The sequence below is a fragment of the Ptychodera flava genome, chromosome 20 (genome assembly GCF_041260155.1).
Source record: "Ptychodera flava strain L36383 chromosome 20, AS_Pfla_20210202, whole genome shotgun sequence".
NCBI classification, from domain to species: Eukaryota; Metazoa; Hemichordata; class Enteropneusta; family Ptychoderidae; genus Ptychodera; species Ptychodera flava.
This window is the reverse complement of record NC_091947.1, coordinates 26,801,286-26,821,700: the sequence shown is the minus strand read 5'-3', so window position 1 is coordinate 26,821,700 and position 20,415 is coordinate 26,801,286. Positions and strand designations below refer to the sequence as shown.

Genomic DNA, 20,415 nt, shown 5'->3' with positions numbered 1-20,415 from the left:
AAAATCCAGGGGGGTCATCGTAATTTTGGAATCCGCGAAGGGGGGGGGGGTCATCGCTTTTTCACTGGTAGGAAAGGGGGGTCACCACATTTTCAAAAACATAATACCAACAATAAAGTTCACTTTATTCCATGGCCATGATCGACCCTCTTTACCGGCGGGGCGCCTTCGGCGGCCCACTACAATAAATATACATTATGTATTACCCATGACCCACTTAATGGGCAACCGCCTTTGGCGACCCACTCCAATTAGGTTTACTTCATACGATGGCCATGATCGACCCTCTTTACCGGCGGGCCGCCTGGGGCGGCCCACTACAATTGACTTAATGTAATACCCCATGGCAATCTTAATGGCCGCACGCCTTCAGCAGCCCTGTCCAGTAAAGTTTACTTTATGCAATAGCCATGATCGACCCTCTTTACCGGCGGGCCATCTTTAGTGGCCCACTAGAATAAAGTTGACTTTACGTAATGGCCCATGACCCTCTTAACCGGAGGGCTGCCTTTGGCGAACCACTCCAATAAAGTTTACTTTATACAATGTCCATGGACATAAGTTGTCTATGGAAATGAAGTTAAAAATTGCCTTACAGTCGTTCTAATTAACAGACGTTTCAATGGATGTGGCTGAGAAGTTTGTGCACTGGCATCTCTGCTACACGAATAAAGTGCACCACGTACCGTAGTTCAAATCCAAACCATGCGGGTAAATTTGACATATGGGTTTTGGTTATTTTTCAGCGGGGGGGGGGGGGAGGGGGATCATCAAATTTTTTCGTCTGACAAAGGGGGGGTCATCTTTTTTTCACGAAAAATGCAGGGGGGGTCTATATTTTTTTTAACACCGGCGACAAGATTTTGCCGCCCCCCCCCCCCCCCAGGCCGTAAAAACTGAACGCTCGCTAAAGACAAAAGTTTTATAACAGTACTGCATGCCCCTGGCCACATATAGGGACGATTTTCCTCGAAGTTGTCTAGATCACAGGTACCTGGAGTTGCGGCTGTAGTATACATAGCTATATATGCATGCTACACTGGCAACTCCTGGCACCTGTGGTCTAGATAAGTGGCAGCCATCCACCATTATCCAGTTACAGAGTTAATTTTAGGTTTCTTTGCGCCCTCTACCGGTTTCCCTGTTTTAGTACCAGTAACTGGTACTGCGTGTACAACTAGAATTTTACATGTGTTTATCCTCACATTTCCCCTCAAGTAACAGTTCATTACCTCACTTTCATCGCACTTCTTCAAAATTTAACTATCATGTGTTCACAAATTAGACTTAACTAAATATTCGGAGATTAACCACTGTGTTCTTGGCCAAGAAACCGACCATGATCACGTACTCACAGACTAAGTATTTTAATCTGTCCATCTGTTGAAATCGGCTGCTGTCTTCTAATGACGGGTAACCTTGGAACTCTGCATTAAATGAATATACACGGGCAATGAATAACCACAAATATCGTACATGCATACTTCAATACGCACGTGTGTGCACGTGTATACTTAAGTAAATTTTATACACAGACACATACAAAGATACATAGAAAGATACATAGATACATACGTAGATACGTACATAGATACATATATAGATAAGCACAAAGATACATTCAAAGATAGATAGATAGATAGATAGATAGATAGATAGATAGATAGATAGATAGATAGATAGATAGATAGATAGATAGATAGATAGATAGATACATACATACATACATACATACATACATACATACATACATACATACATACATACATACATACATACATACAAAGCCCATCCTAGAAGAGTCGATGTCTTGTTACATTCTACAGCGTTTATTGACGTTCAAGTGTCTTCCATCATATTTTTTTATGATGTAAGAAATGTGCTTTCGACCTATAATGCACCATGACCAGTAACAGTCGGTAATAAGCTTTAACGTCACCTACGTAAAATTTTTGTACGCAGGCGTAGAAAATGGCCATGTGGGAAGTTGTAAGTACAAACTGATTTCACTGTCCACTGTCCCTTTGAGGGACCAATCTTCAGTGTTTCAAAACCTTTGGTTACAGACTGAAATAAGGATAAAGGCTAAAATAACATACACTTTAAGGGAAAAGTTTTCAATGGAAAGTTTCACCGAACACGTTAGTTGATGATGGCTTTCTTGGACATTTTGGCTTACACATGTAATCGCTGAAGATGCAGTGAGCAACTATCAAGGGCGGTTCCAAAAGGAGTTGTAGCGGAATCGCGGTACTTGATCAAAGACACTTTTGCGTGCAAAAGAAACACTTGCCAGGTTGTGACATTTGGGTATGTCGACATTGGAGAACACAAATAAGATTCGACAAAAAAGTAGAAAATATTGGATTTTGACATAAAAATTACGTACATGTGGACAAATTCACTAATATCAAACTTCATCGTCGGCCTTTTGCGTGAAAAGGGAAATTCATGAATTTTGGAACAATTTTATATCGTGACAACCAAACTACCGATCTCGTCAATAAACCGACACAACAATCTCTATTCGGTGAATCTGCCCTGTACGAACCCAGTGTGCGAACAAAGTAGCCTCTTACTGTGTTATGGAATGTTACAGTATTAATTCAAAGCTATAGACTTTCTGAAAAAAAATAATAACGACCACTGATTGGATGGCTATCAAGATACAGCTCAATTATTTCATAGAGGATGACCGTTACAGTATAAAAACATTTGAGTCCCGAAACGGTTTTGAGTAGATAGAATGCCATATGGCCAGTAAGTTCCTTTAAATGCAACCAGAAATTTAGAAATGATTTGGAATGTAATGCTCTTATCGATCCTAACTCCAAAGGTTTTAAATTGCCCCACTTTGCTGTGCCTCCCATGGGTTCCCTTTGATTGAACAATATAAAACTCAAATGGCAATAGGTTTCATAAACTTATGTAGGAGAATCCGTTTCACGGATATCAACTGGAAAAACTAAGGGGAAGTTTGGGCCAAGTCGTCGGCAGACATGGAAACCAAGGGAAATATATAATGCCATTTGAAGGCCATGAATGAGGGGGCCTAGATACAGTGTCACTGGAATTTCTCCTCTTTACCTTTGATCACTGTCGTACCGAGGGTAGGCTGACACGGTTCACGCGAACCTTCCCATTAGGATGCCTGCGGTAATCGATTATCGGTGATCCGCAGGACTTTGGAGTACCTCAATGACGCAAGACGCGACCCTCCAAGGTCCCCCGGGCCTCCTTTGGTCTTCTCCGTCCACCACACTGATAATGGGGCATTAATCAGAAACCTTACATATGAAAAAACAAGGCTTAATGACTGAATCGATACAAACTGCAAATGAAGTCAGGCAATACGTATTCAAAGCGTTTGCGGGTATTTTTTGTCGCCAACATTGCCTTTAATGTTTGTAGAAACTAGATTGCAATAAACCAATAGGGGACAACTAAACGCAGGGCAGGGTCATATGACCAAAGATGTTTTGTAAGGATTGCTCGTACCTACTTTGCAAATAAATCGTCTTATAATTAAAGATGACAAAAAAAACAACGCGTATTGACAGAACAACTAATTAGTACCACTAGTGTTTGATTTAAAAACCAACAGTAAATAAAATACATGAAGATATATAAAGGCATAGACAGTAGCAGCGTCTCACTCCTATTGCCTATGATAAAGGAAAGAAAAAGTATGTATGTATGTATGTATGTATGTATGTATGTATGTATGTATGTATGTATGTATGTATGTATGTATGTATGTATGTATGTATGTATGTTTGCTTTGGGTTCGACCATTAGATCCGTTGGGGCAGTCAAAATGGAAAAAATGGAAGGACAGTAATAAGTAGCAAAAATTGCAGTCTTAATAGTTTTTGAAATAAAATATTCACACGGGGGTTGACTGGAAAGATTGAAAACTTGTCAAAAATCATGCATGCCTTGTAAGTCCGAAAAATGTTTAAATTCTGAACGCGAAATAAAAAGTTGCATATCGATATTCTGATCATCCCTCCCCAGATCTAATGGTCCATCCCTCGGCTTTCGCCAAGCGGATACATCCAAGTGCTCGCTTTTGAACCTTATCCTTATCACGCTCTTGTTTCTTTAAGCTAGAGTGCGCCTCGGGGACAGATATTCGGACTCCAAAACTTTTACAAACACCTTTTTTTGGTCTATCACCAGTGGGGGCTCATTTTGAAGCTCATTAAGTGACTTAAGTTTTCACAGGCTTGTATTTGTGGAAACATAAAATTTATTTTTTACTCATGGAGTTAGCATTGGGACGGCGGCCATTTTGAATTTCAAGTGTCTGTAATTATTCCGAAATTTGTTTCTCTGGTGCCAAATTTCTAACTGTGACCCCTGGTTCTTATTCTTGATTCGAAAGGGAATGATCTAACGTTCCCTGCTGAAAGACTGAACAAAAGTTGAAGTCTTTCAATTTCGAGGCTTGTACTACCTTGAACGCGAAACTATGTGTCTGGCGTGAGACTTACAAAAAAAATTCACTAAATATTTCTGATAAAGGTAAGAAAATTAAAGCTTGGATGACGTTACATCTTAAAGTGATGATAACTTTCTAAAATAAATCTGCTTTAGGCACTGTCTATATTTCATAGTTCAGCTGTCTCAAATAATCAAAATGTACTCTTTGTGTACATCTGTCGGTCTAAGACTTATAAATATAAATTGCTTCTAAGTCCATTTCGCTTCGGTTGTGAACTTAATCAATTCTTTTCTTTTGATCGCCAGGCACCGATCACCTTTGATTGTACTTTATTTTCCAGTGTCCATTTGGCTTATCAGTTTTGCCTTATCGTTGGGGTTTCTCCGGCGCTATCTCCAAAAGATGACGCGATGGTGGGAGCTATCGGTGTCATCGCTGAGAAAGAGATAAACGGACAATTAGACGAGGTGGCATGAATACTCTTCGCAAATCTATCAGCCATCAATTGAAACAGCGGTGTACAATGGCTCATTAAATTTGAAGAGCTCGATGGCGTGATAATAAGATTAGCGTAAACCGGTACAGAATTTAACTGTAATAATGTAACAGAATGGTAGGCAATGCCTCAAAATATTGCGATAATACCTCAGCATACAATGTGACAATACAATCGACGAATTCGAATATACTAGTTCGCTCTCCTGAAATCTTGTTGGGAAAAATCTCTCCTGAGAAAGCAAATCGTGGGAGATAAGGATATCATGACCTCATGACCTCACCTGTCCTTCTGATCCAGGCATCGCCAGACACCCGCCACGATTTGTCACCGAAAGCACCCACTGCGAGTGTGCACTTCCCAAGATGGACGATTCTGGTACTTTCGTTTTTCTTAAGATGGCAAATTGACTGATACGTCACGCCGTCGCTGCCGCAGACGTCGACGTTTTCGTCCTCGTCGCAATTTCTCCGGTTTTGAACACATTCTGCCTCGCCGGTTTCAGGTGAAACTTGGCAAAGTTCTTCGTCTCTGCAGACCTTGACCATGCAGGGGTCTGTGAGTACAAATTAAAGGGTTACATGGATTTTAAAAATTGAAAAAAATAAGAACAACTTTGCAATGAATTATTCTGGACGACAAAACCCAATCGAAGTCTTTAGCACCTGGCTTACATTACGCTTTATGATGATAAAACTTGCTGTGCATCGCTTCGGTCGAATAATACAGTACATCACCATTAAGTGACAATTGACGAAACAAAAACGCCGTTAACCAAATCAGAAATGTTTTGGCAAAATAGCATGAACTGTTTGGAAACCTTTGCATGCGATGAGAACACTTGTAGCACTAAATATGATACTAGTGATATATATAATTATCATTCTCTAGCAAATATCACCTGGGATAAAAATATTGACATAACAATAGTAGTAAATGCATAACTTTCTATCACCTTTCGTCACCCGCAATCATCACAAAATAGTTCAAACCATATTTACTATTTTGATTTCTGAATTCTATATTTTGTATATTAAAGTCCCAGTTATGCTAACTTTTGATGATAATTTCACCATTTCTATTTTGCATGTGAACCATAATTCATTGTTCTTCTCCCCAAAGAATGTTGATATACACAGTATCCAGCTTGTCAACTCAGCCCCTATGGTTGTAAACTGCATTGTTATTGTTGAAAAGTGACTTCTGGTCCTGACTACAATTAAAATGTAACAATAAAAATGCATTTTACACATTTAAACGATAAGTTGACAAGCTAAATAGTGGGTGTTTCAACATTCTTTGGGGAGTAGAATAAGAAGTTGCAATTGATTTATAAATAAAAATAATGAAATAATCATCGAAAGTTAGCATTACTTAGGCTTTTATGACAGTTGAAAATCGTAAAGGTATAATTCAGTTAAAACGTGAAGCTACGAACGTTGATCTAGTTTGGGATCTCAACCACTATCGAGATAGCAGACAATGTTATTTGCCAGACGTTGATCAAACATTCCCCAGATTTGCATTCAGTTCAGGGCACGCAGTGATCAGCTGGCTACCGTGTCTAAATCATGAGACCCATGCAGCTACACTATAAACTTTTCTTCGCATTCAACACGTGGGCTACAAGGAATCGTTCGCCCATGTGCACGCGTGGAAGACATGCAAACATAACCCATACCTGACACATATACAATCACGTAAATATTAACTGTATCGGCCGTGTGATGCGACTGAAGACGGTGGTGCAATTCCATTGCAATTACCAGAGTTTAACAACAAACTTATATTTTGTGAAAATGACTGTACTTTCACAGAATTGCATCTGTAGATAAGTCATCATGAGCTAAGGTAACGATGACATGAACCATGGGCGTGGCTAGCTCCATTTCCACGAGCTTTCCAGTTATTTGCGGTGTTTGTCAAATAATAAGTTTCTTCTCATACTCTTCAATCATATCGACATATCTAATGTTCACTTTGCCAAAAAGCCTACATGAGCGTGATGACTGTATATTATGCCAACATGTTATGGTTGACAACTCAGTTTGTATCGGGACTCGAATTTACTAGTCAAAAATAACGATCCATACTGTACAGTAATGATTCGTGGTCCCATGAACAGGCTTTAGGGAGATGGAGAAAGTATGTAATTGTTTCACTAAAAAATAATGATAGAAGAATATTAATTATCAAAAAGTTAAGATATTTCCCTTCAAAAACACAAATTAAAATAGAAAACTAACGTTTTATTTCCGCTGAATAATTTTCATTTGCTGTTGTAAGGTTTGACATCATATATCTTTTGTATCTAAAATCCAGGGTAACATTACTGACAGTTGTTGTTATCGACACGGTGGTTGTGGTAGACGGCAATTCAGGTTTCAAACATCGAAAGCCAGCCACGGTTTTACAGCATTTTCTGGCGCCTGGGCACATCGAGTCGTAACGACAATTGTTGTAGCGCTGAAAGAGTGGGTTGTACCCCAGTTGCACCAACGGACACGAGCCGGCTTTTGGAATATCTAGGGAGAAAAAAACATATATACATACATGCATAAAAAAACAAGAAAACAATCAGATATTTTGTCTGTCTGTAAACGTCCAAAATGTGTTATTTCTCGAATTGTACAGTGTTTGCAGGACCTTTCTTTGATGTGTGCTTAACCTATTTCATGAAATGACCGTTGCTCTTTGTCCTGTTAACACATTAGCACAATTATATCTCCAGCAATAATATCTTACTAAACTTTCTATCTTCGATCAAAGTTGATTCAATCCTTGTTGGCGACATTATAAATTTCAATAAATGATTCGTATTCTGTGCATGCCAGAAAGTTATTAGAAAATGGTATACAAGATTTCAGTGTTGAAGAGAAAATTTGAAGTTTTTGGAACTTTTTCTTGAATATTCTGCATCATCTGTACATCAAAATTGGCGTACTGGCTTTGTTAAAACGAAAAAAATGTCGAGGGGATGACGAATGATCGCCACTATCTAAGGAATGCGGATAAAATACTGCGAACTCTGAGAGACCGTGAGGACATACTCGAAAGCACTTCAAAAACTTTGTAGTTGTCCAATTTAATACGCTAATAATGAGATTAGCGCGCTTGTCAACAAAGATTTGTTCCGTGTTGTCCGCTATACCATAGAGACGACGTTGCCAAGACAGAAGATCTCCACCGTTTATGGGCCAACAACACGCCCAGCCTTTGGGGTGAACCACAGGGATTCGTAAATGGCCAGAAAATAATCCCTTATTTTGATGTAAATGACGAATAACATCATGATTAGAAAAAGCACATTTTTCACTGCTTGCCGCTATACCGCGCCTGGCCGGGGCCCAGTACTGGACGACCTAGTGGCACAAAAACTATGAAGTCATGGTACACAGTCAAGACGAGGCTGTCGAGAGGTCAAATATGTAAAAAGTGCATGGGGAAACCGTGGAATATACAGCCTGAAACAGTCCGATGCAATATAGCATCAAGCAATGAAAACCGTGCAAACTACTACTTTTTGAAATCACGATTTATTAATCACTGAATATTTAAATAAGGAATTATTTTATGACCATTTATGACCATTTACGAATCCCTGTGGATAAAACCACAGACGCCCGCGGGCTCGGTAGTCTGCCCGGTCTCTCGATCCCGTACTCGATCTTTCCTCCATTGCTAATATGGGATCCATAGATCGAGCAGAAAATCGATCGATCAAGCAGATTACCCAGGCCACGGGCGCCTGTGCAAATGGGGACACTTTGCAAGACCCTGTCTTTCACGTGACTTACACGAGATCAGTTCTTTCGCTTTATATAGCAAACTCGGCATTGCAGTCAAGGATTATTTCAACAAACTTGTGTCAAAATTAAAATGTAGAAAATTTTCCTGCGACCTGTCTTTCGCTTCAGCTGCAAAGGTTCGCCGTTTGAAGTCCACGAACTAGGATATGTCAGGTACAAAGGTCGCTCCGACGATTTTGGCCGGAAACGTCCAAGTAATCTCCCCGTGACAGGTGATGAGTTATTGGTCATTGTAAAGACGTCATATCTATGCTACAGTTATCGGGGTACACTCGTAAAACAAATAAACACTCGAAATTATTAACTTTATCGCAGTCTCCGTGCTTCAATTGACTTCTATAGGCTGGAGAACAATATTTTTGCTCCGGTTGTGCAAATTATGCTCGAACATGAAGGTGAACGACTCTGATGTCGATACAATCCTGGTCAACATTTGTTCATGTGCTTGTTTGTTTATTTTTTTTTCCAGTATGTTTCAACCGATGGTTATTTTGAAAACAGTAGCGTACACGTTACTCGATGTTGGATCGCTTTATCTATGACATGTGTTCTTCGTCTCTCTCAGTCTAGAGCATGAGTTTTTTTCTAGCTCTGGAAAAGATCCCTGCACGGTAGCATTTCAGAATGGGATCCATCAATTTGTCTTCAGCAATGACGGAAGTAGGGTCGCTCGATTCATCTCTTTGTACGTTCTTCATGTTAGGCAACCGTGAACACCGTTATGGACCGGGGACTATACCCTAGGCAGGGAAACCGGTCTTACTGCCGGTTTTGACCCATAAAAGCTATATTATTGCTTGAAGTTTATTTGGACAAGTCAATGCTTGTGAATCTTCTGATTCTAATCGCGAAACAGATCTATCTATTAAATCTGTATGTCGCGCGATGTAAAGAACAAACCCCCTTGCTATCAACAGTGCATTTGTAAAGAATTTACCAAGCTTAAGTATAGAAAAGGAAAACTGAAAGCTCACATTAAGGTAGTATGCACCTCGAAGGTGAAAGACTTAAACTTTTGCTCTAACTTTCCTCAAGGAATCTGTCAATCATTCTCTTTCAAAATCAAGAATAAAAATAGGGGGTCACCGTGCAAATTTTGGTACTAGAGAAACAATTTACCCAAGATTTACCGATATTAGAAATTCAAAATGGCCGCCATCCCTGTGTTAACTCTATGGGGAAAAATAAAAATTTTCGATTTTCAAAAAACTAAGCCGGTTTAAAGTTTTCTTTCACCAAGAGCTTTAAAATGAATCCCCACATTTAGTATATCAGAAGAGAATTGTAAAAGTTTGAGATTCCGAATGTCTGTCCCCGAGGTGCGTTCTACCTTAAAAAGGTACGTGCGAAACCTCGACTCCCATAAAGTATAGATAATAATATTGCTAAGTAGTATGTTTTTGCATTGTAGACCTCCATGTTATGCTATATAAATCATTGCTCACATAAAGCATGAGTTAAAAAAGAGAGGGAGAGGTTTCTTGCGAAAAAGCGATGGTCTAAAGTTGTCGAGTTTTGCATATCCCTGTTAAGCATGACTAATAAAAGTTTCAAGTCACGCGCTCGTTGTCTCACCTCAAGGGACAAGGCGTGAAATGCATTGATCGAGATATTAAAGTTCATAGCTCACGGAACGTTTTTTCCGAACGGCGACGACGAAGTCGGCAGGGTTTAAAGGCCTGTGTTGGCACCAGGTTGTCTCATCAGAAAATTTACCCACCAGATTACAATTTCAATGGAAAACAAAAGGCTATCACACCTCCATAATCCTCTTACAGACCAGAACAAAGGCGATCCCAGGGATCGCGAAAGTGCCTTTAAAAACATCTCTATAGGTGTGATATGCGATCTAAGGCAGATGACCTTACATACCCTCGTAAATTGTAATTGTGCTTAGCATGATAGTCTTAAGCATATTTGTGTGTGAGTAATATTTTCCCAACGTGGAAGTTGAGGTTGAAACTCCTTTTCCCACAGCGATGATTAATAGATGAACTTTTATCGCCCTACTTTTTTTATCAAAAAAGCTGAGAATACGAAGATCACAATTAAACTGTGAATATCGTAGAACACACATCGTTTACACCAATCGATCATTTTTAGCTTATGGAACGCTGTTGACGCACAGGAAAAGACGTGCCGTGATTGGTCGGAGAATCTTTGCAAAGTCGCCCTGATTGGTACAGGAGTTATCATATCACTTCACAGTACTAGTAACGCAGGCAGGAACAAGATCAGCGTTGTTATCTGGTTCCGCCTTCACTCACACCCTCTTAATTGTCTAATAGCTTCGGCGAATTATGGAGAGAAGGACAATGAAATTTTATCGGATCATCCCTGGGAATCTGTGACCGAGTTTCGGGTTCAAAGTTCACCTGGAGTGAATCGAACGTTACCCTCTGGTTTGATAAGATGTGATAAGGGTCATATTGACGATTGTAAAACAATTTACCTACCGATCCAACATTATGGTTTCTCAAAAAAATTGCACGTTTATATGAAACGTCACATTAATATAGTTCTGAGGTAGAACTGGCCAAGTTTAATGCACAGTATGATGGTATTGGTAGAAGCATTTTATTCTCCTAAATAGCTGTCAGGCAGTTTTTTGTTTTCGAGTTTCCATTTTTCTAGGGTACCACTTCAGTGAGACACAAATCAATGATTCTTTCTCGGAGTTACTGTTTGTTTGCTTTCAAACCATGCTTGTTCAAGAATTTTATGTTCAGATTGTTCAGACACGTTAGACACAACTCTCTTTTCAAAAGGAATGTTTAAAGACCCAGTACCTTTAACTTTTGATGATTTTGTTGACATTTTTTGTCTTTAATCTCAGCTATTAAAAGTTTCACTACCCAAAGCATATCAAGATACACGTTTTTATTTCGACAACTCATTGTTATTGTTGACAAGTAAATTCTGGTCCGGACTAGAATTCAAATGTACATAGTAACGATGTATTTTAAAGGTTTCTACAAACGGTAACAAGTTAATGAAAATAAACCAAGTCAGCATTATTCCACTGAATGAGGAACGAATTGTAGTTGGTACGGTCACCCCTGGACATTCATCACTGTGGCATTTCCTACGCACTAGGCTACAAGGTTATGGACAGAGTCATAGTGGCGGGTGTTCGGAGAAAAATATTCGAAGGATGATCTAGAATTATTCTTGTCAGTTTAGGTAATATGCACCTCGATAGTGAAAGACTTAAACTTTTGCTCAAACTTTCCCCATTGAAACTTTCAACCATTCTCTTACCAAAGCAAGAATAAAAATCAGGGGTCACCGTGCAAACTTTGGTACTAGAGAGACAAATAACTTGTGGTTTCTCGATATTTGAAATCCAAAATGGCCGCCATCCCTGTGTTAACTCTATGAGAAAAAACAAAATTTTCGATTTTAGGGAAAACTAAGATGGTGAAAACTTTTCTTTCGCAAAGAGCTTCAAAATGAGCCCCCACAAGTGGTAGGTCAGAATAAAAGTGATAAAATTTGAAGGCCTGAATTTCTGTCCCCGAGGTGCGTTCTACCTTAACGTCGCTTTCGTTTGACTGACCTTTCAGTAAAGCTTATGTAAAAACTACAGTGGAAGAAATAGCTTGCCTTAATTGCAAATGTCTGTGGACGTCTATTCAGAGACAAATTCGATTTTGTAATAGTGCGAATATACACCCTACAATTCATAAATGGCAAGCTCTCTATATTTCCCCGGGTGGTCATCCGAAGGGACAGACACAAGCTAATATCTAATATTTAGAATAAAGTGTAAATCTGAAAAAACGTCGCGTCGGAGTAAAACGGGAAACCGGTGTGGATATGAAGTGAAAAAATTACTGAAAGTTGCAGCTAGTGGACCTGTAAGGTTTGACTGGCGAAGTACGACAAGGGTCGACTGTGAATCCACATAATAGCCTCCCTCCCTAAATATGAATGAGCTTCCAATATCCATACCAATCTATAGCACGCGTACCACCAAACATGTGTATCATCTACCGACTTACCTGGTGTTGGCGATGGTCGTGGAGCACAAACAGCGCCGCACCAGCGGCTGCACTCGCAGTACTCGGACTGGTCACAGTCGCTGTCGACGATACACTTGACACGTTTCCGACAAATTCGCGATATGTAGCCAAAGACTAAGACTAACCTGTATTCCTTCTTCGGACAATGATCACCTTGAAAGAAAGTGAAAGTGATATTGTTAAGTGTGTGTCTACTTCGGTCCGATCATACGTATAGAAATGTAAAGGTTACCATATTTTTACCATATTAAATCGAAATGAACTTCACTCCTGTTGGGGACTAGGCAACTACAAAGTTGAATATTCGTCAATCATTATAATGGTTTCGGTATTTGTTTTGTTCACAATAAAAAGTGCAAAAAAGAAAACTAAAACAAAACCAAGCTAGGAGAGTTGCAACGCATCTCAACAGTTACAGAACGTACGCTCTATTATACAACTGTAGCGGGGATCTTCTAAGGGCTTACGACTTCCTGACAACTGAAAGCCAAAAGTATTAAGATATATACATTTATAACACGCCACATGCTCATTCCGTGTCGCGATTCGCCAGAATACGTCACGTGACGAGAAAATAGATACGTCTAGTCCCCACCAGATCGACAAAAGTGACGTCAGAGGGTATTTTTTGAAAAGCTATTTCCCTAGGGAAATAGTTCTGACCAAATTTGGGAAAGTGCCCGGTCACGTGACCGTAGGCAACAATAGCGGGTGACTAGAACGTGATGTGCGTCCGGGATAGGTGACGACACATTCCCTAAAACAGATTTTCCAACATTTTCCAACATTCCAACAGCGTAGGAACTTGAACAGCTCAACGACGGAAAAGATTAAAGTGCAACCAAGGATGTCGCTAGGTATGCTTCGAATATGTTTTGAAAGAAAGTGATACCACGTACAACTGAAACCGCTGTCGAAACATCGCCAAGTAAACTTGTCACAATGGATTGTTGCAGTGCAAAATATCAAAACACATTAAAATCTATATAACAATACAACATGAGCATGTGGTGTGTTATAAACACCTATAGCCTGGTCTGTATTCGGGCTATAGCGCTCGTCTATTACCCCTCATGGCCGTGTGTTACCAGAAACACATCGCTATACCCCTCGGCCTACGGTCTCGGGGAATAGCGATGTGTTTCTGGTAACACACGGCCCCTCGGGGTAATAGACGGGCGCTATAGCCCTCATGACCAGGCAATAGGTGTTTAATATGCACAGACTGTCAGTGAACGGCAGTAGTTCTTTTTCAAATAACGAAAATACTATATTCCACGTTGTCTGTAGCCAATCATCACGCACGTCACGACAGCGTTTTGTTATCGTGGTCACTGATCAGCGCTGGTGTGTTTTTATGTCGTGTTCAACAGCTTTGGATGATATGAAATACCCATTACTCGATAAATTCCTTGTAAATGTTATCCATTGAGCCATTGTAAATAACAAGGGTTGAACGTTTATTGACTTGTTCGTGTGTATGCCGCTAATACGTGGGACAGAACCACTGTCCCAAGTCGAAGTTATGGGGTATGGGTACACAGGTACAGTTGAAGTATCATTGAAATGGGTTGGTTTATATCGTCGTTGGGTGTTACACGTGTCGGAACAGCAAACACGCTCGGTGAGATAGTTGTTGTTATGGCTTTCGAAGAGTAGGTCAGTTGTTCAGAAGGGAATATCGGTTTGTTTAACCATGGAGATCTGGGCTCTACGTCCATGGTTTAACAGGACGTGCCAATCGGTTGCAGTGCGTTGCACGTCTGGACGGCTTCTCCGTACAGACTGCATCCGCATGATTAGAGCAATACTAAGCCTATCTCGAAGTAACGATGACAAAGCTGCTACGATCCAGTTTCACTGAATTTTGCATGTCTTTTGAAATAATAATAAGCAAGAGGTCTTGTGAAGGCCTTAAAGTTGTAATGCACTAAAGGTTTTAGTTATTTGATGAAACTGTGGATATTGGGTGAAGTTGACTCGAAAGTTTTAATATTTGGCAATGGTGTGACCGGCATTTTAGATAAGACTAGTGGTGTTGTAAAGTTTCAACTATTCCTTTTAATGATGAAATAATATTTTATCATTTATTCATTACTCGACAGTTGAAACGTAAGCGAGCAATCCATGGGCAGATTTCGGGACATAAATACATGTAACAGGCAGATTACTGGACTGGGTTGATTCTAACTGGAAGTGAGATTTTAGATCTGCATTAAATGACCTGTATGGTCTATTAATAGGCCTGCATACACAGAAGCGAGGTCTTGCTTCTACTGTCTATGGGTAAGGTAGAACGCGCCTCGGGGACAGATAGTCGGACTCTCATATTTCTACAATTCTTTTCTGATCTACCACTTGTGGGGGCTCATTTTAAAGCTCTTGGAGAAAGAAAATCTTTTACCGACTTATTTTTACGAAAATCCAAAATTTTATTTTTCCCCAATAGAGTTAACACAGGAATGGCGGCCATTTTGAATTTCAAATATTATAGAAATAACGGACGACGCGCTGACCATTAACGTTTATTTATGGGCAAGGGCGAGAGGAAAGCCAAAAATTAATGGGCGAGGCTTGCCGAGCCCGTTAATTTGGCTTTCCTCTCGCCCGCGCCCATAAATAAACGTTAATGGTCAGCGCGGAGTCTGTTATTTCCATTATATTATCAACGAACCCTGAAAAACAGTCAAAATTTACGCAAATTTCCCGTGCGAACGACAACGGGGCCCCAGAACCTGTCGGTGAGTAGTGCGCGCGCTGCAAAAATTTGCAAATCCGGAGATTTTTTTGAAAAAAAAGTCTAAACTTGGCCCACAAATGCTCCATTTTATTTTGTGGTTGATTATGATCTTTGTACAAATCACAATATTCGTTTTAGCCGTAAAGTTACTATGTTTACGATATTATTCATTTTCACGGGCATGAAAACAAACCATTACTGTGTATTTGTGGGCAGTCACGTGGTTCAGCTCGACCAATTAAAACGCAATGGACAGGGCATGGTAATATGATGTACTGATGCAGGATATAATTCTGGTCCTTTCACACACCTGTATTCACAGCTCTGTACAACACGATGTCTTTGCAGCCCCGATAGGGGTTGCACTGGTCAGTCACAGGTGATTGGGGTGTAAATTTGACTGCTAAACACTTACGCCGTGAAACTTTTGAATCATGAGTACTGTATATTAATAAAGTATTTCTTTCCAAGGGTTCGTTAATTGTAGATATTGTTAATTAAAATATTCCCCCACATTAGCAATGGTCAAACTGTCTTGTTGGCTGAATTTAAGAACAAACATATTCGAATTCCCATTTTGCTAAAAAAGAGAGTGCTGCTTATTCAAAGTGTTTTACAATTATAGGTAATGAACTCTGAACGATATGTTGAAATTTAAATATGAGGTGATAGGGTTATACGTTCTAGGACTAAATATCTATAATTGACTCAACGAAAAGAAGAATGTGACACCTCCATTGGAATTACCATTGTACCTTGAATAAAAAGTTTTGCGGTGGTTGTATTAAAAATAGTATGCGCCCCATAATTGAAATATTTAAACTTTTTGCTAAAACTTTTAGTAAAGACACTGTAAACTTTCGAAATAAAGTATGAAAATCTGGCGGCACAGTCCAAATTTGGTAGTAGAGAAACCAATCGGCCAATATTTACCAACACCTGTGAAATTCAAAATGATTACCATCCTTATATTAGCTCTATCAGGAAAATTAAATTATCGATTTTCACAAAAACATGCCTGTGTAAACTTAAATCATTTTCTCCATAAGTTTCAAAATGAGCTCACACAAGTGGTTGGCCAAAAGAATATTGTAAAAGTTTGAGAGTCCAGATACCTGTCCCAGAGGCGCATTCTACCTTAAATGGTTGTAGTAAATGATATCAGACGCTTTTGCAAGATTTGTAAGTGTCAGTTTGAACAGTAACATAACAAAACCAGGAAAGAGTCCCTATACTCAATGACATATTGACACAAAACGAAACACGAACAAGTAACGAATTGAAGCCACTAAAACCATGAAAGGAGTGTAACTATCCCTTAGTAACATCCATGTCTTCCCGCTGTCTCACATCCCTTCTTTCCAACTCAGATTAATGAAGTCGACGAAACCGAACACGGTCGTTTGAGGAAACTTACCAATTGTTCCTTGTTGTTTTACAGTAACTGTCGTCTGTTCCTTTGCTTTCAAAGCATCGACATGTACGTCAGGCGTCGTTACCAACTTAACAATGGGTTTATCGCCATGGGCTATGCAAGTTCTCCCACAGTCCTTGGAACATTTGCATCGTTCGTCGGGGTGACAGTCAGCGTCGTCCCTGCAAGTGGTGCACCTGTTGGCCACGTGCCCGAAAATTTTAAACAGTCTTTGGTTGCTCCGCCTGGAGCAGTCGTCACTGCTCGCTTGAAAATAACAAAAAGGCGTCAACGTTACAGCGACGATAAATAAGGTCGTAAAGGAGTTCTGCTTTAATAGGTTAGGAAGAAAGATCCTTTATTGACAGTAATATATATATATATATATATATATATATATATATATTATATATATATATATATATATATATATATATACATGTGTGTGTGTCTGTGTGTGTCTGTGTGTGTCTGTATGTCTGTGCCTGTGTCTGTGTCTGTGTGTCTATGTGTCTGTGTCTGTGCGCGCAAAGAAGCAAAAGGTTCTCAACAAGGGGATTTCGACGGATAGGCCATCATTGCGTCTATTTACAATTATGTTAACTACTACAAACAAGAACCATTTGCATGATAGAAGAGTATGCAAATTATATATCGTTATGTAAATCAGCTGTCTCTCTATTTTCTCAAGCTGTGGATTGAAATCGCAAAAAAATGTACTCCCCGAAGTTTTATTCGGAAACAGCTGTGCACACATGTGAATTTGAAAAGATGTTTCTTCAATCGAACACAAGGGGTACTTTGCTGTCCATAAAATTTTCGGAACGATCCTATCTCACCATGAACCATTTGGGAAAACAAAGATATAAAAAAACCCAAAAAAACAGTGGAGTAATTTCAAGTTTGTCTTGGATAAAGCTTAAGTTAACTAATTTTTCCCTGATAACTTTAGCTTTGACTTGACTCCAAATTCTCTTTATGTTTTTTTGTTTTTCCAAGGGAAAATCAGACAAAATACAATAATCATTTAACGTTCCTCTACAGCAGAATTGTCTCATATAACATGTAGCAGATTTCTTTCAACGAATCAGGATTATGCCTTACTTTGGAAAGAGGGGCTAGATGTCATGAAATTTGTTGACATTATACAGATGACCACATTACATGACTATAACACCATGAACGTATCCCCGGTCAAGATCACGTGTTTCCAATATATCGAGTCTAACCTGTGGCTCCAACTTTGTCTGTTGCCCCAGGAACACGAAAATACTGTTACTAGAATATTTGGACGTCAAAAGTAGTTTTCTTACCAGTGAACGGATTGTACTCAGGTGCCTTCTTAATTTTTTTCCAATTCATTCTATATAAATTTACACTAAGCATTATGGTGTTATAATGAACAGACATACATTTTGCCGTGGAACTGGCAGCTGCTGTTGACGGAGTCCACATGAGGATACCGAGTCTCTGGCTTTACCTTTCAGACAAAAATCGATTCTGCCGATATGTACAGGGATTCATTTGGTGTTTGGTTGATTTGTAACTCCTTCGGTACACACGGGTAAATAGTGGAATTCAAGGTCGCACTCAGTTATTAACCCAGGGAGCGAATTCTGTCATTGTCAAGCTATGTAATCCTATGTGAACGTCCTGTTCGCGAAAATGGACGATTTGGGCTTTCCGATTCTCGAAGCTGAAGGTGCGTTTTCTCTTGATGCGAAATTTCGAAGCAGTGTCGTTTGTGATACCCCACAAATACTCGTAAACATCCACACTACTCTACATTTATAATCATAGCACGACACTCCAAAGACCTTGGTTGTTATATAATTGCTGTAGTTTATCTTGATCGTTTTTTGATTTTCTTTTATTGTCATTGTTGAGATTCTGAAGATCAGATTATTCGTTCCCTCTATGAAACTGTCTATTTTTATTTACTTGATATATTTTGGACTTTTCCAGCAAGTGCGATGGTAACAGGTCTGTTATGAAACGAACTTTTCCGTATCTTTAGAACTTTGTTTACGTTCAACTTCCCACTTGGTACATTGTCGTGGCAAATGGTAGTTCACTCATTATTAATATTCAGAAAGTTTGCTTACAAATACGGGTCTTCATAAGATATACATAGTTTATTTAATCCAACACGTTTGTCCAGGCAAGGATAGCATTATCATTTTGGCATCTTTTCACCACAAGACATATCTGTTTCCTAAATTCTGATCTTATGACTGATCTTATCCCGGCCAGGGAGATGTTATAGGTTTCTGTTTGCCATTGGTTCGCTGCAACTCCGTTCAAAGGCACAACCTACGAACACTTACTGATGTTCTGATGGCGCTTTTCCATGCAAATGTAAGAATTTACACTTAATGTATTTTGACGTTTCTGCATTCAACAAGGCGATTATAGAATTCCTATTGGGACAGCTGATGTTTATCATTTCTCAATCATATAAAAAAATTATATTACATCTGGCTCGCAATGACAGATGTTGAAAGACAAGTTATGCCGAAGACGACTTTCATGAAATTATGTGAGGTAATATGAATTCAAAAGAATATGAGATCGGAAACATTTTTCGTACGATTGTTTTTAATATACCAGCCAGTCTACCGCACGCACTCGTTCATGTCGTTTGTAAACACAAACACATGTATTGTTGCGTCTGTCCATGCGTGGAATCGACGTCGACTGAAATTTGTACAGACTTCGCAGCTAGCTGTAAGGTATGTTTCTCCGAGTTACAGTGCCACGTAGGACCTACGATTCTGTAGTACGTCCACGCTTCTGGCTCATCATTGAGTACGCAGGGTGTAGTGATGTACTTCATCCCGACAAAGTTACGTGAGTGGAAGAACAAGGCTTGGTACTGTCCGGTGGTCAATCGTACCGCCGGTACAAAAGGTCGTTTTGGTGTGTGTGAGTGATCGAGTGGTCAGGTGGAAATTAGGTCGGCACAAGACATAGCCACGAGACAACCTTCAGATTTAGAATTGGAAATCTTACTTACCCATACTACTGCATAGGAGCCCGACAAATACGACGAGAACGTAGAAATCTCTCGCGGACACTATCATGATGAGCAAAAAGAAAAGAATTCAATCAGGGTCTGACTTTTTTCTACAGCCTTCAGCTCAGGTCGACTCTATCAACATACAGTAAGCTTATCCAGTCCAACGACAGAATCTCAGCAATCAGTTGGGCTATCTTGTCACTCCGTTAACGTCACCGCGATCCTACTGTTTGTGCTCCACGGACCACGTGTCAGTGCGAATGGAACAGTTTAGCTGTGGATGGGCCCTCTTATATGTAGATGGTGCTATCAACGCTCGGCTTTTATCTTGCTGACAAACAATGATAAGCCGGGACTATACCGGGGATACAAATCCCAGTTAATGTACCAAACTAAAGCCGCGCTTCCTGTACCCTGACACTTGCAAACTTTTCTTCACCATCCACATCTTGAAGACAATCTTGA

The 20,415-nt window shown here is 39.7% G+C and overlaps 1 protein-coding gene across 1 annotated transcript; it reads right to left on the bottom strand.

Annotated features, from left to right (window-relative positions):
* Positions 1-1,808: 1,808 nt before the first annotated feature.
* Positions 1,809-20,415, bottom strand: LOC139120451 (uncharacterized). Its single transcript, XM_070684860.1, has 6 exons — positions 19,948-20,415; positions 16,935-17,198; positions 12,757-12,930; positions 7,190-7,468; positions 5,227-5,499; positions 1,809-4,882 (listed from the first exon to the last, which is right to left on the bottom strand). The coding sequence occupies exons 1-6, from the start codon at positions 20,012-20,014 to the stop codon at positions 4,803-4,805; spliced, it is 1,137 nt and encodes a 378-aa protein (XP_070540961.1). The 5' UTR covers positions 20,015-20,415; the 3' UTR covers positions 1,809-4,802.

Excerpts from the sequence above, each read along its gene's own strand:
- LOC139120451 (XM_070684860.1), bottom strand. The coding sequence starts at position 20,014 with ATGATAGTGTCCGCGAGAGATTTCTACGTTCTCGTCGTATTTGTCGGG. Across the intron at positions 17,199-19,947 it reads GCTCCTATGCAGTAGTATGG|CGAGCAGTGACGACTGCTCC; the intron begins GTAAGTAAGATT and ends GTTATTTTCAAG. Across the intron at positions 12,931-16,934 it reads AAAACAACAAGGAACAATTG|GTGATCATTGTCCGAAGAAG; the intron begins GTAAGTTTCCTC and ends CTTTCTTTCAAG.